Source organism: Cherax quadricarinatus, chromosome 25 (genome assembly GCF_038502225.1).
Source record: "Cherax quadricarinatus isolate ZL_2023a chromosome 25, ASM3850222v1, whole genome shotgun sequence".
NCBI classification, from domain to species: Eukaryota; Metazoa; Arthropoda; class Malacostraca; order Decapoda; family Parastacidae; genus Cherax; species Cherax quadricarinatus.
In genome coordinates, this window is record NC_091316.1 from 10,428,810 (window position 1) to 10,456,400 (window position 27,591).

At 41.1% G+C, this 27,591-nt stretch overlaps 1 protein-coding gene across 12 annotated transcripts in view; it reads left to right on the forward strand.

The window, feature by feature from the left end:
- Positions 1-27,591, forward strand: part of LOC128689952 (uncharacterized) — a 1,227,005-nt gene that overhangs the window by 390,927 nt on the left and 808,487 nt on the right. For 11 of the 12 annotated variants that reach the window (XM_070088626.1, XM_070088623.1, XM_070088625.1 and 8 more), the window contains one exon: positions 630-778. In XM_070088626.1, coding sequence (XP_069944727.1) covers positions 630-778 — 149 coding nt within the window. Of the gene's footprint in view, positions 1-629; positions 779-13,700; positions 14,654-27,591 lie in introns of those variants that run through there. The other variant, XM_070088629.1, reaches the window with a different exon arrangement.

Genomic DNA, 27,591 nt, shown 5'->3' on the forward strand with positions numbered 1-27,591 from the left:
ATGGACAGTCAGCTTATTGACTACTGATTCTGAGTCGTCACCGGATGCAGTTGTCTCTCATAATAGCTGTAATAAAGTACTAGCTAGAGGAACGAGATATATACACGCGATGACCTGATGAACTGCTGCACCTACAATGTTCTTACAGATTCAGTTTTATATTGATGTGTTCTTGTATAATGATAATGGTTTAGGGTGTTAGTAGGAGAGAGTGATATCAGGAGGGAATGTTATGAGGAGGGAATCTTATCAGGAGGGAGTGTTAGTAGGAGGGAATGTTTTAAGGAGGGAGTGGACGACAAAGAATCTTCCTTGACCTTGTTTGTACAGGCAGGAGCCTCAAAAGAATGTCGTACGTTAAATAATTTTTTTTCAACAACTGAGGTATAGATATATCCCTTCCCCATGTACTCTGTTTCTTCTTTCTCTGGTTCCTCTTCTTGGATGATTTTCTTTTCCTTTACGGTTCCAGTCTCTGTTTCTCATTTTTTTCTATTTTCTTTTCCGACGGAGGATTGAACCTTCGTCACTTGCGCTAAATAATCCACACGCGTTTGACGTTTCCCGGAATGCAGTCGTAATATCAGTTTTCGCCAGGCCCAGATGACTACTTCTGCTTCTCTTTTCAGGTGACCTCAACGGGGAAGGCGGGAGGCGCGGGCGTGCGGGCGGGGTGTGCGGTGAAGGCCATCAATGGCACGCTCACAGCCCAGCTGTCTCTGTCCCACGCCCACGCCCCCACCAAGCAGGGCTCCACCCTCACCCTCGAGATAGACGAGTGAGTATTGATGTGCCGGTCATTTTTCATATATCAGCTGTATGTAGAGACAGTGTGTGTTGTATACACTCAGGTGTGTTGTAAAGACCCACGTGTGTCGGACAGGTTAAGGTGTATTGTATAGGGTCAGGTGTGGTGTAGTGGTTCATGTGTGGTGTTCCTGCGGTTTGGTCGAACATTACTCACCATTATCGTTCTCACGCTGTTGTTTGTGGCGAGAATGACACTGCCCGAGTCATTAACATAAGAGAGTTAGTTTTTTCTAGTGATTTATGGTGTTGATGACTATCGTAGTAGGATGACCCTATTGAGCGATTGTGCTCAAGCCTATCGCAGTGGGATGGTCTCTTACATAGGAAACAGCAGTTGCAAAGGCGCAGACGGAGGGACTAGCCGAAAGGGTAGATGGGACAGACAGGAGAACAGCTGGAGGTGCAGACAAACACACAGACGGAGATACATACAAAAGCTGAGACGGAGACAGAAGGGTAGATAGAGGCACAGATGGAGGTCCAGGTGTAGAGGGCGAGTAATAGTTTGATGTTAGTGTAGACCAATATGGGTAGTGTGCCAGGAGTCAGCTCCTCTCAAGTGCTCTCCTCGTGGTTGGTAAACAAAGTTCTTAGAGCACAGCAAGTTGCCATGCCTTCAGCTACGTAGGAGCTCCTCTTGACCTACTGAAGCATTCAGTAATGTGCCAAAGAGCACATGAAGGTGATATATCCTTAACTTTTAGGCATACAGAAAGTAAATAACAGTTATTCAAAATACAGGTATTGCTACCTTTAAGATCACTGTGTTCTTATCTGGAGGGATCATGCAGAAAAAAAGGAGTATATAAATTGTATATTGATGGGGGCACGCTTGTCTGAGTGTAGATGATGATCGTGACACTCTTGAATAGGTGTAAAGGATGGTGCTGACAGTCTTGAATGATTGTAAAGGATGGTGCTGACAATCTTGTATGAGTGTAAAGGATGGTGCTGACAATCTTGTATGAGTATAAAGGATGGTGCTGACAATCTTGTATGAGTGTAAAGGATGGTGCTGACAATCTTGTATGAGTATAAAGGATGGTGCTGACAATCTTGTATGAGTGTAAAGGATGGTGCTGACAATCTTGTATGAGTATAAAGGATGGTGCTGACACTCTTGAATGAGTGATAATAAATATTACACAAAGGAGAAAGTTAATGACAGTAAGAATGTGGTTTGAGATCATTAGTAAGTTACATGAGATATGTTAGGGTCGTTGCGTGATCCGAGAGAGACATCCCAGTATCCCAGGACATCTGCCTCCTCTACGTTTCGTACAGTAGTTGAACCTCCAAACACTCGAGAGACAAAGCTGCAGCTGAATTTTCCGAAGGAATCTAGGAAATATAACTCAAGTCTCCCAATAGGTCCAGGAGATGGAGACCAACACCTCGAAGGCTCCACAAAGGAACTTGATGCTAGTGAGGGGCTCATGAGCCAAGGAATTGGATTTGTCTTCATTTTTCTTGGCTCGAAGTTAATTGCCACCTCCATTCCTCCAGACGCTTTATGACCCCTATGGGTTTAGTACCCCCCCTTCCCTCCTCTTCCCCATGAGTGAAAACGACTAACTGTTTTTACTTGAGTTCAGTTCACTCAAGAAATCTAGCATCCATCTGCAGCTTAATCACCTCTAATGGTTCAGGAGCTGCAGATCAACACCCTGTAGAAAACAAAGAACCGAAATAATCCGAATCTTCCTCTTAAGTGACGCACCTCAGCCATTAAAAGTTTAAAGATAATCATTACAGGCATTTGCCGGTTATCACGTTGAAACTAGCATACCCAGTTTATTATGGTTGACAGAATTTACACTGTTCAACAATGCTGAGAGATCTCCCTTTGAAGAAAATATGTCGAAATTGAAGCCAATCAGACAAAAATTCTTAATTTATCTAAAAAAAAAAAAGTACTTTACAAACTTTATGCTTTAGCTGCCACCTACACTCACTACAAACCCAGTTTTCTTGTAAGCAGGATGCTCCTGTGTTGTAAGTTTGAAGCCATTCAGAAGAAGCGTTCTCATGTTTTAGTATTTAAACCATTGTCCTGTTTTCTTGAATAATGGGAAATTGACGCCTACACAACCCAATAACAATCCCAATCTTCCTTTTATTGCTGTACATCAATGACGAAAGTTTGAGGTCGCTCACAAGAGGCGTTCCATATTGCACGGAGAGGAGCTCAAACAAGCCACAAGTTATTCGAAAGTCTTATATTAAATTACTGGCTCTATCACGGCCGGGCAAAAGTATAAAAACTTTTGCTCTTATGAACTCTACGGAGATCGACCGTCGTGGACACTGGAGACTCCAGTTAATATTATAAAAACCAATAAATAAATGTTAATGAAACTCAGAGAGATTATTGTGCTGTATGTGATACATGCTAGACCCGCGCATTTTGCAAATATAAAGATTTCTTTTTTAATTTCATTTAATATTTAAAATATGTTGTTGGTTATACATAGATAAAAACAGTAATATCTAAACTGCAACAAGGAATTCCATAATAAATAATGTGCTGAAGGTTTAAACTGTTTAAAAGTTATATTTAATTTTTCAGCACGATAGTCAGAATTTTTAGTGATGTAAGATTTGATATTCCGGAAATTTTACGAATAAAATTTTCAGATTGGAGCCTACAAGGCTCCAATTGCTAATAGTATGAGGCTTACCGTAAGGGTCATTCTCCAGATACTGCAGAATAAAAATAAATCTAAGATTTTTAACTAGGTTAGTGTATTGCCAGGTGTGGATCTACGCAGCCGAAACTCAATAACGTATCGTTGTTCTCTTACAATGCATCAGCGTTAAAGGTTTAAAATCGATCAGAAGAGGCAGCCTCCAGTTGTTGAATGGAAATCAATAACCAAATTTGTTAAATAAAATTGGCAAAGTGAAGCGCACCGCAATAGCAAGGTGGATCTTTCGTCCAGCAAACCACAACAGCGAGGCATTGTACAATTATCTCACGGAATTCAGGCTTTTAACCACATTATAGTAATATATTGATCACTTTGTACCAACATAGCCTAAACTATATGATAAAGTCGTATGAGATACTTAACGTTTCCGATAACTCGGTTGGCAACGCACTCAGCTCACACATTGAGGCCCGTAGCGTAGTTTGATACCCGTTATGGGAGGAAACATTTGGACGTGTTTCCTTAGGCCATCTGCTGTCCCTGTTCACCTAGCAATAAATAATTACCTGGGTGTTAGTCGACTGGTGTGGATCGCATTGTAGGGACAAAGTTAACCTAATTTGCCCGAAATCATCTGCATAGCAAGGGGCTTTCTATATTATGTTAGCTAGGTCTGTATAAGTTGTATTATGTCGATATATATATATATATATATATATATATATATATATATATATATATATATATATATATATATATATATATATGTCGTGCCGAATAGGCAGAACTTGCGATCTTGGCTTAAATAGCAACGCTCATCTTGCCATATAGGACAAGTGAAAATTTGTGTATGCAATAATTTCGCCAAAATCATTCTGAACCTAACGAAAAAAATATATTTCTCTGTGTTTGTTTAGTATTAAATTATTGTAAACAAATCTAAAATATATTTAGTTGGGCTAGGTTAAAATAAATTGTTCTTGTTATAATAAGGTTAGGTAAGTTTTCTAAGATTCTTTTGCTGCAAAATTAAAAAAATTTACATTAACATTAATGAAAAAAATATATCTTTAAACGTATAAGAGAAAATTTTAGAAAGGACTTAATTTTAAATGAGTTCTTGCTAATTGACCAGTTTTACATATTCGGCACGATATATATATATATATATATATATATATATATATATATATATATATATATATATATATATATATATATATATATATATATATATATATATATGAGAGTGAGAGAGAAGCAACATGAAACAGACAAATACAAACTCACAGAAACCGAGAGTGAAGCACAGCCAGCCAGATACAGATGGAGGCAGGAATGGCAGAATAGTGTGCACTAAATACACGACCTCTTGTGCAAGAGTTATTAGTCTGAAGACACCATTGTTTTCCTGCCTCGTACCTTTTGTCCCTCTCCCTCGCCCGACATAACCATGGGGGAAAGAACACGACCATGCCATGAGAAGTGGACAGAATAAGGGTAAAATGACAGAACAGTTCGAAATGGCTAGAGAAGAATGCGCGTATTACTGAATGAAGAATATTAAAGAATGATGAGTATAATGAAAAATGTATTAATAGAATGGTAAACATAATAGAATGGAGAGAGGATAAAATAATGGGCGAGGCCCAAGAGCTATGGGGGAGGAAATAAGGATGAGGAGAGGGTAAAAAAGGATGAGAGGACAGTGACAATAATGGGGAGAGGACAGTGGAAACAATGGAGAGAAAATGGAGGATGAGTAGAGGACAGTGACAGTGTGGAGAGGACAATGACAATGAGGAAAGGAAGGAATAATGGGGAGAGGACAATGACAAAAGTGGGGAGAGGAAGGAAGTGTGGGGAGAGAACAAAGTGAACGATGGTGAGCTAGGTGCTCAAACACCTTGCCCTTCATTGTTAAAATTTCTTAATTAATAGCCTTAAAACCCTAAGGTGAGGGAGATGTCTAAGGGCCTCCCTTGCTCCTCACTTGCAATGTCTTCCATCCTGTCCCCTCTCCGGCCAGTCCTCCCTCACTCCCGTGAGAGAGAGAGAGAGAGAGAGAGAGAGAGAGAGAGAGAGAGGGAGAGAGAGAGAGAGAGAGAGAGTACTACTCTTGGATGAATGATTCAGTATCGCATCAGCCGACCTTTTGTATCCCGATCTACGCTCCCCTCGTGTTCCCTGCCACCCTCGACCTGGACTAACACTCAGGCATTGATGACATGCAGCAGTTGATGCTGCTGCGGTGACGGAGAGATTAACTGGGTGCTGGGACCCTGTGCACCAGTGATTCGCCGTTACTCGTCCTGGGATGCAGTGGTGGAGAGATTCATCTCACGATGTGATTTTGTAGCCTACGTGGTTCACTGGTGGCGATGGGGCGGCGCAGTGAATCTGTGATACAAGAGTTATGCTGTGATAATGATTCCACTGTGGTGGTGATGCTGGGCTTTCCCCGGTGTAATGTGGTGATTCTGTGGGGGCCTTGATGCTGTGGGTCAGTACTGCAGTGGTTGATAGATGTTTTGTAGAACTTTAATTAAATTATGACTTGTCAGAGCTTTATCAAGTTAAGAGTTGGTAGAGCTTATCAAGTCAGGACTTGGTGGAGTTTTTTCAAATCATGACTTGGCGGAGCTTTATCAAGTCATGACATGGCTGAGCTTTATCAAATCATGACTTGGTGGAACTTTATTAACTCATAAGTTGGCATGACTTTTAGAGCTCTGCAGAGAGCTCAACGTTGCCGCAATGAAAACTTATTCTGAAGCTTGTGTCTGTCTCTATACAGATGTGACGATACCTACGACAATACTTTTTATAACTAGTATGATAGAGACTAGTACGATAGCTCTCATAGCTACGATTGTGCAGCGCTGACGATGCCTTCTGTAGCTACGATATACAGAGGTGACAATCACCTTCTTGGCTAGAGTGATGCACAAATGACGATACCTTTTTATTACTCCGTGTGCGCAGAGCTAACGTAAGCGGAGGGAAGTATTGCATCCTGTGCTAGTGTAAATAATAGATTAAATAAGTTTTTTTTCCTCAAGCTTCACAAATAAAATGTTAGTCCTATCAAGCTTCACGTTTTTTTTTTCAAGCTTCACAAATATTTTTTTTCAAGCTTAACAATTTTTTTTCAAGCTTCACAATTTTTTCAAGCTTAATAAATATTTTTCTTTTCAATATTCATATATTTTTTTTACAAGATTCAGAAATTTTTTTAAAGCTTTACAATTTTTTTTTAAAGTTTCACATATATTTTTTAAAGCTTAGCAAATGTTTTTCTTAAGCTTCAAAAATATTTTTTTCAAGCTTCATAAATACTTTTTTTCAAGCTTCACAGACTGCTATATTTTAAGCTTCACAAACAAAATATTTATTTTTTTTAAGCTTCACTTTCTGCTTGAAAGGGGAGAGCTTCGTGTGGCTGGGTCGACGCTCAGAGATGCTCACATTTTAAAGATTTACCAAAAGCTTTGCTTGAGCTCTATTCCTTCCCATCTCTCCAATACTTCCAACCTCATATCATGTGCCAGACGTGTCTAGCCTTCATGAGTGCCACTGTGTCTAGCCTTCATGAGTGCCACTGTGTCTAGCCTTCTTGTGTTCCCACTGTGTCTAGCCTTCATGAGTGCCACTGTGTCTAGCCTTCTTGTGTTCCCACTGTGTCTAGCATTCATGTGTTCCCACTGTGTCTAGCTTTCATGTGTTCCCACTGTGTCTAGCCTTCATGTGTTCCCACTGTGTCTAGCCTTCATGAGTGCCACTGTGTCTAGCATTCATGTGTTCCCACTGTGTCTAGCCTTCATGTGTTCCCACTGTGTCTAGCATTCATGTGTTCCCACTGTGTCTAGCTTTCATGTGTTCCCACTGTGTCTAGCCTTCATGTGTTCCCACTGTGTCTAGCCTTTATGAGTGCCACTGTGTCTAGCCTTCATGTGTTCCCACTGTGTCTAGCATTCATGTGTTCCCACTGTGTCTAGCCTTCATGTGTTCCCACTGTGTCTAGCCTTCATGTGTTCCCACTGTGTCTAGCCTTCATGTGTTCCCACTGTGTCTAGCCTTCATGTGTTCCCACTGTATCTAGCCTTCATGTGTTCCCACTGTGTCTAGCATTCATGTGTTCCCACTGTGTCTAGCTTTCATGTGTTCCCACTGTGTCTAGCCTTCATGTGTTCCCACTGTGTCTAGCCTTTATGAGTGCCACTGTGTCTAGCCTTCATGTGTTCCCACTGTGTCTAGCATTCATGTGTTCCCACTGTGTCTAGCATTCATGTGTTCCCACTGTGTCTAGCATTCATGTGTTCCCACTGTGTCTAGCCTTCATGTGTTCCCACTGTGTCTAGCCTTCATGTGTTCCCACTGTATCTAGCCTTCATGTGTTCCCACTGTGTCTAGCATTCATGTGTTCGCTCTGTGTCTAGCATTCATGTGTTCCCACTGTGTCTAGCCTTCATGTGTTCCCACTGTGTCTAGCATTCATGTGTTCCCACTGTGTTTAGCCTTTATGTGTTCCCACTGTGTCTAGCCTTCATGTGTTCCCACTGTGACTAGCATTCATGAGTGCCACTATGTCTAGCCTTCGTGTGTTCCCACTGTGTCTAGCATTCATGTGTTCCCACTGTGTTTAGCCTTTATGTGTTCCCACTGTGTCTAGCCTTCATGTGTTCCCACTGTGACTAGCATTCATGAGTACCACTATGTCTAGCATTCATGTGTTCCCACTGTGTCTAGCATTCATGTGTTCCCACTGTGTCTAGCATTCATGTGTTCCCACTGTGTTTAGCCTTTATGTGTTCCCACTGTGTCTAGCCTTCATGTGTTCCCATTGTGACTAGCATTCATGAGTGCCACTATGTCTAGCATTCATGTGTTCCCACTGTGTCTAGCATTCATGTGTTTCCACTGTGTCTAGCATTCATGTGTTCCCACTGTGTCTAGCATTCATGTGTTCACACTGTGTTTAGCCTTCATGTGTTCCCACTGTGTCTAGCATTCATGTGTTCCCACTGTGTCTAGCATTCATGTGTTCCCACTGTGTCTAGCATTCATGTGTTCCCACTGTGTCTAGCATTCATGTGTTCCCACTGTGTCTAGCATTCATGTGTTCCCACTGTGTCTAGCATTCATGTGTTCCCACTGTGTCTAGCATTCATGTGTTCCCACTGTGTCTAGCATTCATGTGTTCCCACTGTGTCTAGCATTCATGTGTTCCCACTGTGTCTAGCATTCATGTGTTCCCACTGTGTCTAGCCTTCATGTGTTCCCACTGTGACTAGCATTCATGAGTGCCACTATGTCTAGCATTCATGTGTTCCCACTGTGTCTAGCATTCATGTGTTCCCACTATGTCTAGCATTCATGTGTTCCCACTGTGTCTAGCATTCATGTGTTCCCACTGTGTCTAGCATTCATGTGTTCCCACTGTGTCTAGCATTCATGTGTTTCCACTGTGTCTAGCATTCATGTGTTCCCACTGTGTCTAGCATTCATGTGTTCCCACTGTGTCTAGCATTCATGTGTTCCCACTGTGTCTAGCATTCATGTGTTCCCACTGTGTCTAGCATTCATGTGTTCCCACTGTGTCTAGCATTCATGTGTTTCCACTGTGTCTAGCATTCATGTGTTCCCACTGTGTCTAGCATTCATGTGTTCCCACTGTGTCTAGCATTCATGTGTTCCCACTGTGTCTAGCATTCATGTGTTTCCACTGTGTCTAGCATTCATGTGTTCCCACTGTGTCTAGCATTCATGTGTTCCCACTGTGTCTAGCATTCATGTGTTCCCTCTGTGTTTAGCCTTTATGTGTTCCCACTGTGTCTAGCCTTCATGTGTTCCCATTGTGACTAGCATTCATGAGTGCCACTATGTCTAGCATTCATGTGTTCCCACTGTGTCTAGCATTCATGTGTTCCCACTGTGTCTAGCATTCATGAGTGCCACTATGTCTAGCATTCATGTGTTCCCACTGTGTCCAGCCTTCATGTGTTCCCACTGTGTCCAGCCTTCATGTGTTCCCACTGTGTCTAGCCTTCATGAGTGCCACTGTGTCTAGCCTTCATGAGTGCCACTGTGTCTAGCATTCATGTGTTCCCACTGTGTCTAGCCTTCATGAGTGCCACTGTGTCTAGCCTTCATGAGTGCCACTGTGTCTAGCCTTCATGAGTGCCACTGTGTCTAGCATTCATGTGTTCCCACTGTGTCTAGCCTTCATGTGTTCCCACTGTGTCTAGCCTTCATGTGTTCCCACTGTGTCCAGCCTTCATGTGTTCCCACTGTGTCTAGCCTTCATGTGTTCCCACTGTGTCTAGCCTTCATGTGTTCCCACTGTGTCTAGCATTCATGTGTTCCCACTGTGTCTAGCATTCATGTGTTCCCACTGTGTCTAGCCTTCATGTGTTCCCACTGTGTCTAGCATTCATGTGTTCCCACTGTGTCTAGCATTCATGTGTTCCCACTGTGTCTAGCATTCATGTGTTCCCACTGTGTCTAGCCTTCATGTGTTCCCACTGTGTCCAGCCTTCATGTGTTCCCACTGTGTCTAGCATTCATGTGTTCCCACTGTGTCTAGCCTTCATGTGTTCCCACTGTGTCTAGCATTCATGTGTTCCCACTGTGTCTAGCATTCATGTGTTCCCACTGTGTCTAGCCTTCATGTGTTCCCACTGTGTCTAGCATTCATGTGTTCCCACTGTGTCTAGCATTCATGTGTTCCCACTGTGTCTAGCATTCATGTGTTTCCACTGTGTCTAGCATTCATGTGTTCCCACTGTGTCTAGCCTTCATGTGTTCCCACTGTGTCCAGCCTTCATGTGTTCCCACTGTGTCCAGCCTTCATGTGTTCCCACTGTGTCTAGCCTTCATGTGTTCCCACTGTGTCTAGCCTTCATGTGTTCCCACTGTGTCCAGCCTTCATGTGTTCCCACTGTGTCCAGCCTTCATGTGTTCCCACTGTGTCCAGCCTTCATGGGCGCTTTGCATAAAAGTAATGTAATGTAATACATATAATGAAGTAATGCAATATAATCTGGTTTTGAGGAGAGAACATTAGTCATGAGTACGAGTATGGTAGTGTGGGAGAGTACATAACTAGTTGAATAAAATCATAATCGAAGATTTAAAATAATTGTGTGTGTGTATATATATATATATATATATATATATATATATATATATGTCGTGCCGAATATGTAAAACTGGTCAATTAGCAAGAACTCATTTAAAATTAAGTCTTTTCTAAAATTTTCTCCTATACGTTTAAAGATATATTTTTTTCATTAATGATAATGTAAAAATTTTTAAATTTGCACCAAGAGAATCTTAGAAAACTTACCTAACCTTATTATAACAAGAACAATTTATTTTAGCCTAACCTAACTAAATATATTTTAGATTTGTTTACAATAATTTAATACTAAACAAACACAGTGAAATATATTTTTTTTCGTTAGGTTCAGAATGATTTTGGCGAAATTATTGCATACACAAATTTTCACTTGTCCTATATGGCAAGATGAACGTTGCTATTTAAGCCAAGATCGCAAGTTCTGCCTATTCGGCACGACATATATATATATATATATATATATATATATATATATATATATATATATATATGAAATGAGACAAGGAAGTGTTAAATACGTAGGGGTGGTACAGCATCTGGGGGCCTTCCTTAAGGTGCTCATCCACGGTAGCAGATGTTCAGTGGTAGCAGAGTATTATCAGAAGTGACCACGTCGTGAGTCAACTGTCTCATTCTTAGTGACTTCAAGTGCTGCTGTGATCTCAGTGTAAACAGCCAAGCCAAATGTTGCCTTCCCCACCCACCAGATGCTCCTCTAGTGCAGTGGGCAAACCAGGTTGGCCATCTGATGGTGTGCAACCTCCTGTTGCACACCATATGCATTACCAGGTGAAACATTTGTAGCACCATCTGTAACACCAGGTAAAGCATTTGAAGCACCATCTGTAACAGTTGGTGATCATTACGGTACTGGCATATAACATCAACACGGTGGGAAATAGTCACATACACATGTTTATTTCCTCATCTTGTAGATATAACCAATATTGAAATGGATACAGCAACACCGTGAACGGAGTCTTGGTACAGAGAATAGTTCCTACAACTTATTTGCTAATCTCTGTCCCAACTCATGGGCATGACCTACTTCCAGTAGTGGGTCCCGCTCACCTGTGACACAGCTTCAACTGCTGTACCTCATCTGACTCCGGTATATGAAAGTTCATCTTCCTGTCTAAGCTTCAGATTCCTCCATAATAATACTAATCTTTATTTATACAGGTACATGATACAATTTATACAGACCATAGCTGGCCTCAGTGACATACTGTATAGAAAACCCCTGGTTATGTAGAGCATTTCGGGCAAATTAGGTTAATTTTGTCCCCAGGATGTAACCCACGCCAGTCGGCTAACACCCAGATACCTATGTACCTCTAGGTGACCAGGGACAACAGGCGCCTTAACTAAGTTTTCACTCGTACCGGGGATCGAACCACGGACCTCAGTGTGTGACTTGAGTGTGTTAGCAAACGAGCTACAGGACACGGTAAAGTTAGTGAACACCGGCATCCAGGCTGAGGGAATGATTATCTCATCTACTGTTTCCAGTTTCATTATCTTTAAATTGCCTTTGTACTGAACTGATAAAGCCACTGGTTGATGAAACGTCTTCGAATAAAGATACCTAAGTGTTGCACATGTGTCTCTTCAAGAGCAGGTGAAACAATTGTAACACCATCTGTGAAAGCAGGTGAAACATCTGTAGCACCATCTGTGAGAGCAGTGATATACTTGTAACACTGTCTGTAAGAGCGGATTATACACTTGTAGCGCCACCTGAAACTCGTGTGGGTCATTCAGAGAAATTACTTGCAAGGCTTGATCCTCCGTTAGCCAAGCCTGCGAGAGGAACAACTCTAGCAGCCAGGCTTTCCACTAAGCTAGAAAACATCGCAGTCAAGGATACAGTCAGCCGAATTGCTAAGCCTGTTATTTACTACCAGCCTTCCTACTTCCACTCCTTTACGCAGTCGACTCACCTTGATACTCATTACCGCATTAACCAGCTCATCCAAGACATTTGTATTAACCCGTCCATCCACCACCACTGAGTATAAGTGACCTTACATGTCACCTGTGTAATCATCGTCTATATCTGTATGATCTCAGCTGTGTGGCCAGACGCACACTCATCCTCGATCATCTGGTTGGCCAGTACAGTTTGTGTCACCTTGCCGGCTACAACCTCGTCTCCTCTTAGATCTAAAGGAAAACATCATAGGATAGGTGCATTAGTCTTTACAAGCAAGTGTGGGTTGGCATGATGTGTGTGTGTGTGTGTGTGTGTGTGTGTGTGTGTGTGTGTGTGTGTGTGTGTGTGTGCGTGCGTGCGTGTGTGTGTGTGTGTGTGTGTGTGTGTGTGTGTGTGTGTGTGTGTGTGTGTGTGTGTGTTTGGTCTCTGGCACCGACTATGGTTATTTTTGCCCAGACGTGTGGCTACGGACGCCCAAGGGTTTCACTCCCCTCCTGTTGGTTTTTATTTTCTTTAATCATATTTATATTATTCTTTCCTCCAAAGAGTCTGCGCGGCTGGTACGTGGATTGGGTGGTTAGTTTCTCAAGAGAGAGAATTGGCTGGATAGGGATGTCTGGGTTGTAGTGCGAAGAATGAGTATTGCAGTTATATAACCACTCATTCTAGTTGACCGAAACTTAGAGAGGGAAGCGAGGGGTAGGTCGGTGTGCGTGATCACCACAGGCGGCACTGTGAAGGCGTTTTGGCACTTGGGTTTCTCTGGGAGTGCCTTATAGTAGTTCCTACTCACTAGTAGTGTCCCTCTCTCGCTCGCCTGTTCTACCTGCTTCAGTGGTCTTACCTGCTGTGCTACCACCTCCATCCACGCCCCACCCTACTGTTCTTCCGCAGTAGGTTTCATCGCACTCTCTCTCCGGCGCTGCCTCCGTCGGGATCCGCAAGTGAGCTAGGTAAGTATCGAAGTGTGCCAGCAACACACGTGTTAGTGCCAGCTGTACTCTTGAGTGCCCGTTGACTTAAATGTTTAGCTACTGCATAAACACTGTGCTACTGGTGACAACACAGACCATTATAACAGTGCCAGCAACAAGTGCCAGTGTCCTTGTGATAGCGAGAGGGTGAGCACCACACAGTACTGTACGTGAGTGGCCGGGGATCCAACCTGCCAGCCACGGACCATTGTTTATCGTGTAGGAAGTCACAGACGAGATCGATCCTGACAGTACTATTCACCGAGTATTAATGACTCGGTAAAAAATTACCCAGCTGGAAAAATATACAAATGAAAGGAATATAGATACTCCCGCTCACTGATTGGTGTTATGAGGGAAGATACAGAAGTGGTCTTGACTGTGCGATTAACTAATCGTTATGAGCAGTGTTGAAGGAAAACGAAAATGGAAACTTACAAGCGTATTCTTCTAGAGAGTTAAGCGACACCTGAGATGCGCTTTGTCAACCAGGAACAGCAGTTGCCCAGACGCTGTCATTAGGGTAGTTATATAAAGGAGGTAAGATCGAGAACTTTGCTCAAGATTTGGCTGACAAGTGATCACTGAGATGATCACTCTTGGTGATTCTTCCTACAAGCTGCAATGATCTGGCTTGACCTTGTTTCACGCTAGTACTAGTTCGTCAGCATCAAATTTCTTCAGCTCTACTTCCTCGGCATTCACTAAGAAGTATAATCAGGACTACTAATGAAATTCGTTTTGCCAAGATTTGAGATATGATCTAGCAGTGAGCGACCAGTCTTACCAGATTAAAAAAAAATTTAAGGCCAGTAATTTGATTTCAGGCTAAACTTGAGTCTCGAGCTACAGTATACTGGTAGCTAGCAGAAGCTGAGTGAGAAGTGTAGTCAGCCATTAAGAGTAGCAGTAGAGGGGCCAGGAGTGATTAGTGTAGCTGGCTTGTGAATTAACTCAAGCCAGATTGTGAGCTTCACTAACCAAGGCATACATTAACAGAACCATCAGTGCGTCTTTCGTTTTCTCTTCACTCATTCGCATGAAGCGTTGATGTAACTCAAGTGGAACAGAGTATGGAAGTCTCCAAGACTCTGCCTCTTGTATACTCCACTACTTGTGTCTCAGTCCAGAAACCGTATGGGTAGGTGTCAAGAAACTTGTGATTGCCTGTGTGTTATTACCTCTTTACAGCTATTCCCCAGGAACTGTTGGATCCCCGTGAATTTAGCGCCTCCGCATGACTGTAAAAGTCTTCAGTATTTACAGGAGTAGGAGCTGTATTTTTAATGTCATGTAATCTACCATAGAGTTTAGAATTCCAATGGTTGTAGCACTTCTTCTAGCCCATCCCACTTGTTCAACTACTGTGTGAAAAAATACTTTCTGGTATCCTTTGGGCACCATTTTTTCTCGTTTTGCAACTATGGCCTCGTCCATGGATGTATTCAAGAATAAGTTGAGGATGTATTTAAGAATGTATTGAAGGATGCATTCATCATGTCGCTTTAATTAACTCTTCATGAAATCTTTCAAAATTTTGGATTAAAACCATTGTTTTTGTGAAGTGCTGATTACCTTGAGAACCTGTGTAATGCTGGTGACCTTAAGAACCTGTGTAGTGCTGGTGACCTTAAGAACCTGTGTAATGCTGGTGACCTTAAGAACCTGTGTAGTGCTTGTGATCTTGAAAACCTGTGTAGTGCTGGTGACCTTAAGAACCTGTGTAGTGCTGGTGACCTTAAGAACCTGTGTAGTGCTGGTGACCTTAAGAACCTGTGTAGTGCTGGTGACCTTAAGAACCTGTGTAGTGCTGGTGACCTTAAGAACCTGTGTAGTGCTGGTGACCTTAAGAACCTGTGTAGTGCTGATGACCTTAAGAACCTGTGTAGTGCTGGTGACCTTAAGAACCTGTGGAGTGCTTGTGACCTTAAGAACCTGTGTTATGCTGGTGACCTTGAGAACCTGTGTAGTGCTTGTTATCTTGAGAACCTGTGTAGTGCTCGTGACCTTAAGGACCTGTGTAGACCTGGTGACTTTAAGGTCATGCTGGTTGCGTATAACTTGAAGGACCTACATAATAACAGCAGTAACAACACCAACAACAAAAATATTAATTTCGTTTCTTACTTACATCTTCTTTGGTTACCAAACCCATTTTTTGTTAAACCTTGATTTTTTTTAACCTTGATTTTTTGCATAATTGTTTTCCGCAGAATTTGAGTCATCTAGGTGTCAAAATTGACAATGTAGAGGGTGTGCAAGAAGCTTGGTAGATAGTGCAAAATACCTCCAATAAGAAGCAAGAGTGAGAAGATTACGCTAAGAGAGACCTCAATAATGTAAAGGGGCCGCGACTCTTTAATGCCCTCTTTTCATTCATAAGGATAATTACCAACAAACTCCTATCTGTCCTCACGAGGGAACGCGATAAGTTCGAGTCATTACCTGATCAGCCGGACTGTAGTGCATACGTTGTACTGCCGGCACCAACAGCCTGATCAGTCTGCCAGCGACCAGGAGGCCCTGTCTGAGACCAGGCCTCGGAACGTGGAGAGGCGACTTCAGATCGCTTCCCCCGCTACCTAAAGTCGCGCTACCTGAAGCGACTTAGGTAAGCTTCAGGTGTCACTGTCACCCTTGAGGAATTTGAAAGTCTAAGATGGCTGCCACGGTGGTAATTGATCACCTGTGAATTCCCACAGAGACATAAATCATCATGAACATCGAGTATCTTAGTTAAATAAGTCTCACATTTTCAAGGCAAAGATAATTTATGATTTAATTAATGATTAGATAAGTGAGCATATGAGGTTACTTTACTTTAATTTATCATTGATTCATTATGACATTATTACCTTCATATTTGGGCACTTTTTTAAATATTAATTAACAGTGCTATATTTTTACTTTCAGAAATTAATCTCATGATGTTAAATAAAGAACAAAATGAGCTAAAAAACTAGCACCAGTTCCAGCCTCAGTGTTTGACGGAAACAGATAACGAATTGGTAAATCAGCCTCTGCAACTGGTCAACCAGTTGTCATTGTCTTATATATATGTGCCATCCACTGAGAGGTTCATTGACCAAGATCCAGTTGCAAATTTTGTGAAATATGTTACCAGCAGAATTCAAGAAATCATCAGTGTTCACGCAATCATTGACGCCACCATGAGCATCGTATCAAAAGTATGATGATACAACTAGGTTTCCTAAAAAAACATCAGCTGCATTTGAACTCTCTTCTTTCCTTTCTTGCATATGGAAAGCAGGCCTAGGTGAGGGATCTCGAGACCTTGATCCAGAGAAATTTGGTTAGGAGAAAGACGAGCTTGAGAAGGCTCTGTGAGTTTCCTCTACCTCGGGATGTTTGGTTTGCACCACCAGAGGTCTTGAAATTGATCCACTGCAGCTGCAGCAATGACCAGTCTTGCTTATTTCTTGGATGTGAATGTGCAGCTCCTCATCTTTCTTGCTTTGTCTCTAACAAATGTGGAGAATCTGACACTTGTTTAAACCATATGACAAAGTACAATCTGGAAGACAATGCAGAGGAATAAATTCATCATCATCATCGTAATAATAATAATAATAATAATAATAATAATAATAATAATAATAATAATATTGGAGATGAGATGGATGAGTTAATTCGTTAGTATCTAAGTTATTAGTTTAGTTTTACGAAAAAGGATAAATGTTCGGGTATCAGGTGAAGGAATTCAGCTTGCAGGTTGTCCCGCGTTTTGCTTTCGTGGCATTGTTGTAGTGTTAGAAGAGCAAGTCTTAGCTGAAAATAGTGGTACTATATGGCATATCTACATTTATTAAACTAACGATCAGAATAATAATAATAATAATAATAATAATAATAATACCAACAGCAGTAATCATAATAATAGTAATAATATTAACAATAATGGTAACAACAATAATAATTGGTTCAAGTTTAACAATATAAGGATGACTCAGGCTAGGCAAGACACCTAACCCCGTGTTCAACTGGTCTGCTTTGGGGCTGTTCTTAATAATAAATTTTTAATCCTGTTTGCGTGTTTGAAACACATCAGTGAATTGGAAGTATTAACAAACTCGTATATTATAATTATTAGTATTATGAAAGATTAATCTAAATCAGTTAAACCACTTTTAAAACAATGCTTTTAGAAGAACGTATTTTAAAAACAAGTGAAGTGTATACAGTATATATTTTCACTACTCTACTAATTCTATTTTATATTCTTAGTTTTTAAATTATTATTATTATTATTATTATTATTTATATTATTTGTGTTCTTATATTAACAGTAAGATGATTAATTCATACGGGCCCTGTAGAATGGGAGGTAATCGGCTTTGATCTAAGGAATCCAGAGCCCTTCGCCAACACAGAAGACCTCTAGAAGAATTTTTTTAAACAGCATGCATAGGAAGGTTGAACAGAATCTAGTGATGTCTTCGTTAACCTAGAGGAAAGAAGAAAAACTAGGAAGGAAGAGAAGTGGAAGGAGGGAAAGTGGAAGGAGGGGGAAGTGGAAGTAAGAGGGAAGGAGGAGAAGAATCACCACCATATTTCCTGGCAGGCGTCGAGAAACGTGTACTTTCCATCATGTGCGAGATACAAGTTATAAATCATTCTTGATTAATAGGAATTGTGATATAAGCTTTAAGGAAAGGAGTTGTGCAGACGTGATCACGTGTGTCAGCTTAATATTAGTGCGGATATAGCAGCCTACTGCTCGCAGTAGTAAACACAAGCAGGATGAGATGTGGGACGACGTTTCTCTCTCTGTAGAGCTTTATCAAATTGCTATCTTTCAATCTTTGATGTTCTGTACAGAGGGGAAATGTTATCACAATAAAAGTTTGATCTGTAACTGTGACCTCTATTCAAATGTTATTGTAATCAAAATATGCTGAGAAAAAGGTGATGTGCAGCGTCATTGGTTAGTAGTCAGCAGCCATGCAGGTAGTTAGGTACTTACAGTTCTGTCAGGTGAGTGGAAAACAGAACCCTCTGATATGCGGGTTAATAAGAGACAGTATGTGGTTTGGGATATTTTACTGAGCAGACGTTTCTTTCCTTGGGGGACTTTATTGGTTGATAAAGTCCCTGGCGGAGGAAACGTCATGTCAATAAAATATCATAAACCTCATATTGTGTCTTGTTAATATACTTGTCGGTATACAATAACATTGATATATATTAGAGAATCGCTTCATTGGAATTGCTATGAGAGGAATTAAGAACACAGACTCCTATTAGGTATATAATAAGTGTAAATTAATATACTGGAAAATGCAGGAAGACAGAGGCATGTGTGTATACGTCTACAGCCAAACCATTTTATCCAGTCACCTTTATCTGGAAAACCTTTTCGGTGTGTCGCAAATTCACTCTTTATCGCATGTCAAGAAGCCTTAGCATCCTAATACTATTTAAACCAATATTCTTGCCGTCTGAGTCATGAAGTTTAGAGCTTCAATGTTAAGTCGGTCCCACATGTTAGATGCTTCAGCATCTGCAGTGAGAATGAGTCACTACTGATCAGTGACTAGCCTCAGCTGCTGCTTGTGCTTAAACCAACATTGACTCTGACTGAATATGGTTTTTGTCTGCTGTGTCTGTTCTCTCAGAATCCAGCCGTTACTAGCCAAAATAGTAAGCATGAGTGAGTAAATATGTCTGTCTCGCTATTAGTGGACGCAGCATCGAGCCTTGAATGACGATACCGGATTAGTGCTTCACTTAATAGTAGTAGTAGTAGTAGTGATAATAATTATGTACATTTTTGTGATGGTGTGCAGATGATTGATTGTCTACACAAAGGTGTATATCTAGTTTGCAGAGGGATTTGTAAGGCTTTCGTTTTACCCAGTAACGAAATCTGCAGTTTACTTTTAGCAGATAGCAGACATCGGTCTGTATTACTGGAAGTGAGCTAGCACCTGCAGTACTGCAGGTAGTGCAGTAAGTGGTCAGGGAGACTTTCCCCTCACTGATATAACTTTAAGTCTCTATTTATTAGACACTGAGACAGTAATTTGTAGCCATATCCTTGCAAGGAAGCTATGATTTATTTAGGTGAAGGTGTACTGATTTCGAGAAGTATCAGAGGGTTATCAGACACAAGACACCACAGTTAGCTCTGATGAGAAAGATACTAGATATATGGTGGCGTGGTGGACTAAGGCTTCGAGAATTTAGCTAGCTTCCCAGGAGGCTAGTTCAATAACTTGGGCTCGATCCTCGGCTGGTCGCAGTATGTTATTTTCTATTAATCTATTTGTTTCGTGGATGCTTTAATATATGTGTGAAACATATATATACGATAGGGATGCCCGGGTGTTGCGCATGTGTCTTAATTTCATCTTGTCGGTATTATATACCATTCTTGTACTACTACTACTACTACCACCACCTCTTCCTGCCTATATATAGCCGTCCTCTCCCACTTCTGGTTAGTGTGACTTTGTCAATGGTCCAAGTCGGACCGAAACGTCGTCGTAAGCTTCTCTCTTTTTATGTGCGGGTTATTTGTGTATGTGAAACATATATTGTATCTTTAAAACAAATTCTCAAAATATGTATACAGCCGCTTCTTAGACGTCCTTATTATAATTTCACGCTTTTTCGTGTTGTTTGGTTGTTTATGATGTATCTTCGTGATTTAAGTTTACTATAATTATTTCGTGCAGTTAAATCACCTTGTATCTCAAATATCTCTTACACGACAACATTGAAAATGTATTTTTCTCCATATTGTCATTAGATCTCGTAATTTTAGTGAAAGCAAGCTTAATTCTTGAGTTTTCAGAGATGTAGAGCAAGATGAAATGAGATGACTGTGTGCGTGTGCGTCTGTATGGGGGGCATGGAAGTGCGCGCGCGCGCGCTTACGTATTTAAGGTTGGAGTAGAGGTTCAGCTGGTGGCTGTACTTCCTAATTCTCTATGTGCATGTCTGTGTGGAGGAGGAAGTGTGTTGGACAACCATTCCTGGTGACTGCTAACCTGTGTTTCGTTTTACAGTTTCATTTAAGAGGCATAGTTACTGCCATCTGTAATTATCGCTATTTTGTTGTTTTTATCCTTCAGGTTAATTAAAATGCCTCTTGTTTGTACCCCATTCTTGTGACACCTGAGACCAGTTTTTGTACTGTCGCAGCTACAACCGCTGGCAGTTTAATTAACATCTGACCGACTATCCTCATTGCTTACTCTAAATGGCCGAAGTTTCAGAATTATTGTTATATCTATATATCCGTCACTGCACTTAATTAGCAGGTAACTGTTTGAGCAATACAGTTTTATACACAGTGGTTTTTAACGTTTCATAAGCTTTATGAAGTGATGCCGGGCCGCCAAGACAAGGTTGTCAGGTGAAGCAAGTGTATTGTTCCACGCGACTCACGAAATCGTAATAAAACTAGTGCAAACCACGGTACGGGTGGGGTCAAAGTGGTGGCCCATGCAAACCTCCCTATGGTATGTAAATATACCTAATTGGATGAATCTTATTGTAGCCAGCTGGTCCAGTGGCTTACGCACTGGCCTGGAGTTTTACGACTCACTCGCCTTGGGTTCAAATCGCACCCGTACCGTGGTTTATTTTCCACACTCCCCTCCTACGTTACACAGGTCCTCCATTATGTTAATTTACACGTGTTTTCCACAATGTATTGGACTAAAAAAAATCCTGACGAGCGAAACGTATTCTTTAATACAATTTTCCAAACTTTGCACATAGTATATATATATATATATATATATATATATATATATATATATATATATATATATATATATATATATATATATATATATATATATGTGTGTGTGTGTGTGTGTACACACCGGGAAACTCATCTCTTGTGCGCTTTCCCGCAACAAGACGTACCACGTACACACACTGTACATCACGTTGTGCACAAAAACTTCTGAAACGTACATGACCCTTACCATCCTTCTTCCTTGCCATCATCAAGACGAAGACCGACGAAAATTTTCATTAGTGGTAAAATTCCCTTTTTCGTAATTCCATTTGCTTCCTGCAGCATCCCTGAGGGTGTCCGGGGGGGGGGATGCTCGGGCAACTCGCCCTCCACAGTAAATAACAAGCGTGTGGTTTCCAACTATTTAATCAGCAATGGTGTCCCTCTCCGCTGCCAGAATTTACCACAACGTTGATGCAGTTGGATTAAAGTTAACTTAATTAAGCACAAACAACAACTTAGTTGAAGTTAAAATATATTTTTCTTAAATTTGTTGTGAGCTCAGTGCGCTCAGATGTTGACGCTCTCTATAAAGATTTTTTCCTTCAAAAGGAAGGACTTGAGGTTAGTGAAAAACTCTTGATTCAAAGAGCTGAAATTATCCTCTCTTACCTCGAATCAAACCTGGTTGCTCCTCACTCTTTGCATTGATAAATTAGACACATGTGCAACTCTTGGTTATCTTTACTGAGGAAACGTTTCGCCACACAGTGGCTTCATCACTCCATGCAAAGGAGAAACGTGAAGAACAGGAGGAGAATGAGGTAATCAGTCCCTCAACCTTGAGACGATGTGGTCAGTCCATCAATCTTGAATAGAATACAGCATATGTGCGGAGAAGTAGCTTATATACCGTATATAAACAGTCGTAGGTGGTGTCACATTTGTCCAATGTGAAAGTAGCTACTTCTCCGCACATATGCTGTATTCTATTCAAGATTGATGGACTGACCACATCGTCTCAAGGTTGACGGACTGATTACCTCATTCTCCTCCTGTTCTTCACGTTTCCTCTTTGTATGGACTGATGAAACCACTGTGTGGCGAAACGTTTCCTCAGTAAAGATACCCAAGAGCTGCACATGTGTCTAATTTAGCAACGTGTCGGTTCTCTAAACCATTCATCTACAACTCTTTCCATTCCTTAAGCGCTGTATGATTCTTATATATTTAGCGTTTCTCATGACTTTATATATATATATATATATATATATATATATATATATATATATATATATATATATATATATATATATATATATATATTTAAATATATATATATATATATATATATATATATATATATATATATATATATATATATATATATATATATATATATATATATATATATATATATATATATATATATATATATCATAGAAGTGTGTTAGGTTGGAAAAGGAACGGTTTCTGTGGAGGACGGGTTGAATGGGAGTGAACTGCATTTTACATTTCTTAGTCAAAACTGGATACATTACCAGTGTGCTTCTACTCGATTCCATATAATAGTACCTCGAGGGTTCCTTGTCATATTCCATCACACAAAATGGGTGACCTGTCATATTCCATCACACAGAATGAGTTTCCTGTCATATTTCATCACAGAATGAGTTCCTTGTCATATTCAGTCATACAGGATGGGATTGCATACCTGAGGTAATGAAACATCAGCCTGAGCTGGGAGACGCCAATAAGATGGTGAGAATATCTTCAAGCATTTCATTACTGGTTCAGTAGTCTTGTAGTTAGTTGATGAGTTTGAGATGTAACAAACATGTGAGGAGTGCGGGGGTGGGTGGTAGTGTATGTGGACATGGGTGATATTTACTATGCAGGCACGTGTGAGGTGGGTAGTAGTGTGTTGACATAAGGTACGTGTTGTTTTTTTACGGTAGAAGCACATGGACCTCTTGAGAGACGTCTCGCCTTGGACAGATGTACAGACGTATATTGTTTTAATGGCTCGGGGCACGGATTATTAAATAGTGCCATGAGTGAAGAATTTACTGTACAGCATCACTTCTCTGAATGAACGTAACACGTGACAGTACACTACGGTCCAGTTTAACTGGTCTTCCATTGATGTTACTTGATGTTTATACTCATTCAAGATTAAGGAATTCCTGTATTTTTACATATTATGTTTGTAACCAGCTGTAACGTCATCTGTTTTTTTTTATTGTTTTTCTTCATGCCGGTTCATAAGCCTCCACTCCCCGGAAGGTTGACATGTGATTATATCGTCACAAATATTATATTTTTAAATTGATGCAGTTTTACATGTCATCTTGTATTCTCTTAAGATAATATTTGTGACATTTCTGGATTTTAAATTGAGTAAAATTGGCGTTGAGTGTAAGAATACCCATGAGTTGCTTATTTTCTTTTTGTAACTCCAGTTACTAGTTTTAGGGTTGATGGTACACTTCCCTCGACTCTTGCAGATTTCTGCAAGATACCTGGTAAACCCATTGTGTCTAACTTCACTAAGCGCTCATCCAACAACACCACTTAAAGGAATCCGTAATACACTGATGCATATCTGTTACAGACCTCTGATATCTCAGACTCACTTGTTGGATTCAATCACTTTTGCAGTTATCTCACTAACTTTCCCCATAAGACACTCGTGTATGACCTGCTGCCAGAGACAATTCACTGAATCCCTAATAGTTTACGTCTTAAACAGTTACAGTTTTTTTCAGATTCCCAGCAAATTCTTTAATGTCCTTAGTAAGTTGCAGTCGGGGGTCTGAGACTCGATGGCGAAGAAGATTGGAAAGATGAGATGGGGGGGGGGGGAAATTAGAAAGGAAATATTACATGATTAAGGTATGCAATAAAATCACAGTAAACAGGTGATATCACAGTATGCAAAATAGCCACGGTGAAAAAAAATAGTGAAATTCCAAGCTCTTTCGTGATTTCTCACATTATGTTCCTCACATTGTTCCTTGACAATATGAGAAATCACGGAAGTGTTTAAGGTGTGTGTATACTGAATGTACAAAGTAGTTTGCAAAACGTGTTTATCATCTTACGTGTTGTCATCTTATGTGTTATTTTGCGTGTTATCGTACGTGTTGTCCTCTTATGTAAGTGTTGTCATCTTACGTGTGTCATCTTACGCGTTCATGAGACAAGAGAGCGGTGTACCTGGCAGAGTGCAAAATATTTAACACACAACACGACTATAGCATCTGCTATATGACTATAGTATCTGCTATATGTCAGCCTTCTCAGAGGCGCATAATCTTTCCACCTCTTTTTGTTTTTTACTCTTTTTCATATTTATTAGTATACTAAAAAGATGAGAGAGAGGACACGCCCTTGCGGTGTGTCTAGCTTCATTCATTGTATCTTGTCATATAACATATTTTAATAGACTTCCTTTTGGAGAAGCTATTACAGTACACAGAAAAAATACTTAAAATATAAGAGTGCTGATAGCAAATACGCCCACGCTTCTCCTACCAAATGAGACAGGCGTACATCGTAGATACGCCCGCACGTCTCTCACTGCATGAGATGGGCGTACGTGAAGAGCGTTTAAAGCCTCGTAAACACTGGTGAAGTTAAACTTTGATAAAAACATGAGGCTGATGCTTGTATTGGTCGCCGCTACACAAACACACACAGAGTGGCATGTTTGAGTTACTTACCACACGTACGAATGCTGCTCTTAATTAAGATTGTACTTTCAAAGCTGTGTCAGAAAAAGAATCAGATTCAGCTGTAAAGGATACAGTTGGGTCAACACCATTCCCCTATTTTTAATGCCTCCTTTTCTTATTGTTCTTCCCTCTGATTCCCCTTCTCTCCCCATTCGCTTTCCCCTCCCTTACACCCTCCCCTACCTCAAGGGAAAGAGCTTTAGAGAGCGGGAGGGGAGAAGCAGTGAGAGCTTGGTTTTATTATCCGTAAGGATTGATGTTTGTGTGTGGCAATCCATACTGATTCCTCTTCCCTCCACCTTTCATCGCTGTATTGTTATAATGGATGCCAGAGAACACAGGAGAGCCACAGGAACGTAATAGATGAAGAGGTTGAGGCAAACACTCTTCACAGTTTCAAGAGCAAGTACGATCCCTATCCCTTTCTGGAGACCAGAAATCAGAAATCAGAAAACGGAGGGGACTAGAAGCTGTACCTTGACCCATGCAAACACAACTAAAGGCTGGGGATTACAACTCTCCTAGTTGTACTAGGGAGTACTAGGAGAGTACAGCTACAGGGAGTAAAGAAACAACCACACAAACACGCCTTCATCCACGCCTGTTAATTTAGTCAGGGTCGTCTTCCCCAGCTCGCTGTCGTTTACAGGTAATCTCACGTGTTTAATTAACCTCTAGAGCCATCCCGCACACGCTATGTTGCTGCTGTGCTCTTGTCAGCTGAGTGGTTGTTGTGGGTTGTGCTCTTGTCAGCTGAGAGGCTCTTGTGGGTTGAGCCTTGCAAGAAGACCTGGAGAGATGGAGATGATCCTTGTCCTTCCTCCTCCTCCTCCTCCTCCTCCTCCTCCTCCTCCTCCTTCTTCTTCTTCTTCTTCTTCTTTTCTAGTTCTCCTTCTTTTCTAGTTCTTCACCACTTTTGTTATCGAACTTTCGTTACAAAATATTCAGTAAAGTTTGGTCAGAAAAGGAACCCAGCAATACCGCTTGCCTCTCCACAACCTTTATTACATCCACTTCATCCTTTTTCCTGCCATTTCCTCCGTTCTTCGTATTTCTCCTCTCCAGTTATCTTCCCACTAGCTTTCTCATAATTGTACCTGGCTCGCCTCTTCGTCTTAATATTGTTCATTTTTCTGGCATATTCACCTCAACTTGTTTTCCCCCAACTTCGAAAGTGATATAATCGTATTCCATCCCTTCTCTCCTCAGTACCCTTTACTTTTCAATCCCTCCCTTTTTTATGATCCCCCCATCCCCTCTGCCTTCTCGCCCCTTCTCTCACCCCCTTCTAAATAATTGTCTTGTCAGTCACATCACTGTTGAATGTATCACCCTGTTTCCTGTATCACTGTTTCCTGTATCACCCTGTTTCCTGTATCACCCTGTTTCCTGTATCACCCTGTTTCCTGTTTCACCCTGTTTCCTGTGTCACTCTGTCTCCCATATTACCCTGTCTCATATTCTCTGTCGCTTATCACCCTGTCTCCCACATCACTTCTTGACCCGTATCACCCTATCTGTTATCCGTATCACTCTGTCACCCGTATCACCCTATCTGTCAACCTGTCACCCTATATGTCACTCGTCTCACCCTATCTGTCTCCCGTCTCACCCTCTGTGTTTCATATTAAGCTGTTTGCTGCCCGTCCCTATGAAGAATAAGAAAATAATCCAGTTTCTTACGAAAAAATGGAAAAAATATGCACGTATTCCCTTCAGGAAAATCCATCCTTCATCATCCATCCATCATCCTTTGCAGACGATACTAGGATCTGCATGAGAGTCATCCATCGAGGACACGGCAAATCTCCAAGAAGATATAAACCAAATTTTCCAATGGGCAAGGGAGAACAGTATGATGTTCAATGAAGACAAATTCCAATTACTCCGCTATGGAAAACTAGAGGAAATAATAGCTAGAACTGAATATACTACAAACTCTAATCACACAGTAGAGTAGAAAAGTAATGTGAAGGACCTGGGAGTGGTAATGTCCGAAGATCTTACCTGCAAGGATCACAACAATACCACTATCACATCTGCGAGGAAACTGATAGGATGGATAATGAGAACGTTCAAGACAAGAGATGCCAAGCCAGTGATGATCCTTTTTAAATCACTTGTTCTCTCTAGGCTGGAATACTGCTGTACATTACCATCCCCATTCAAGGCGCCTGCCTTGAATGTACAGAGAAACTTTACTGCACATACAAGTTCCATCAGACACCTTAATTACTGGGAACGCCTGGAAGCACTTCACTTGTACTCACTGGAGCGCAGGCGAGAGTGATATATCATAATCTACACCTGGAAGATCCTAGAGGGACTGGTCCCTAATCTGCACACAGAAATCGCTCCTTACGAAAGCAAAATACTTGGCAGGCGAATCAACATACCCCCAGTGAAAAGTAGGGGCGCCATAGGTACACTAAGAATAAGTTTCCAGGGCCCAATTCTGTTCAACAGCCTGTCACCAGTCATAAGGGGAATTACCAGTAGACCCCTGGTTGTCTTCAAGAGGGAGCTGAATAGATACCTAAAGTCAGTGCTGGAACAGCCGGGCTGTGGGTCGTACGTTGGACTACGTGCGTCCAGCAGTAGCAGCCTTGTTGATCAGGCCCTGATCCA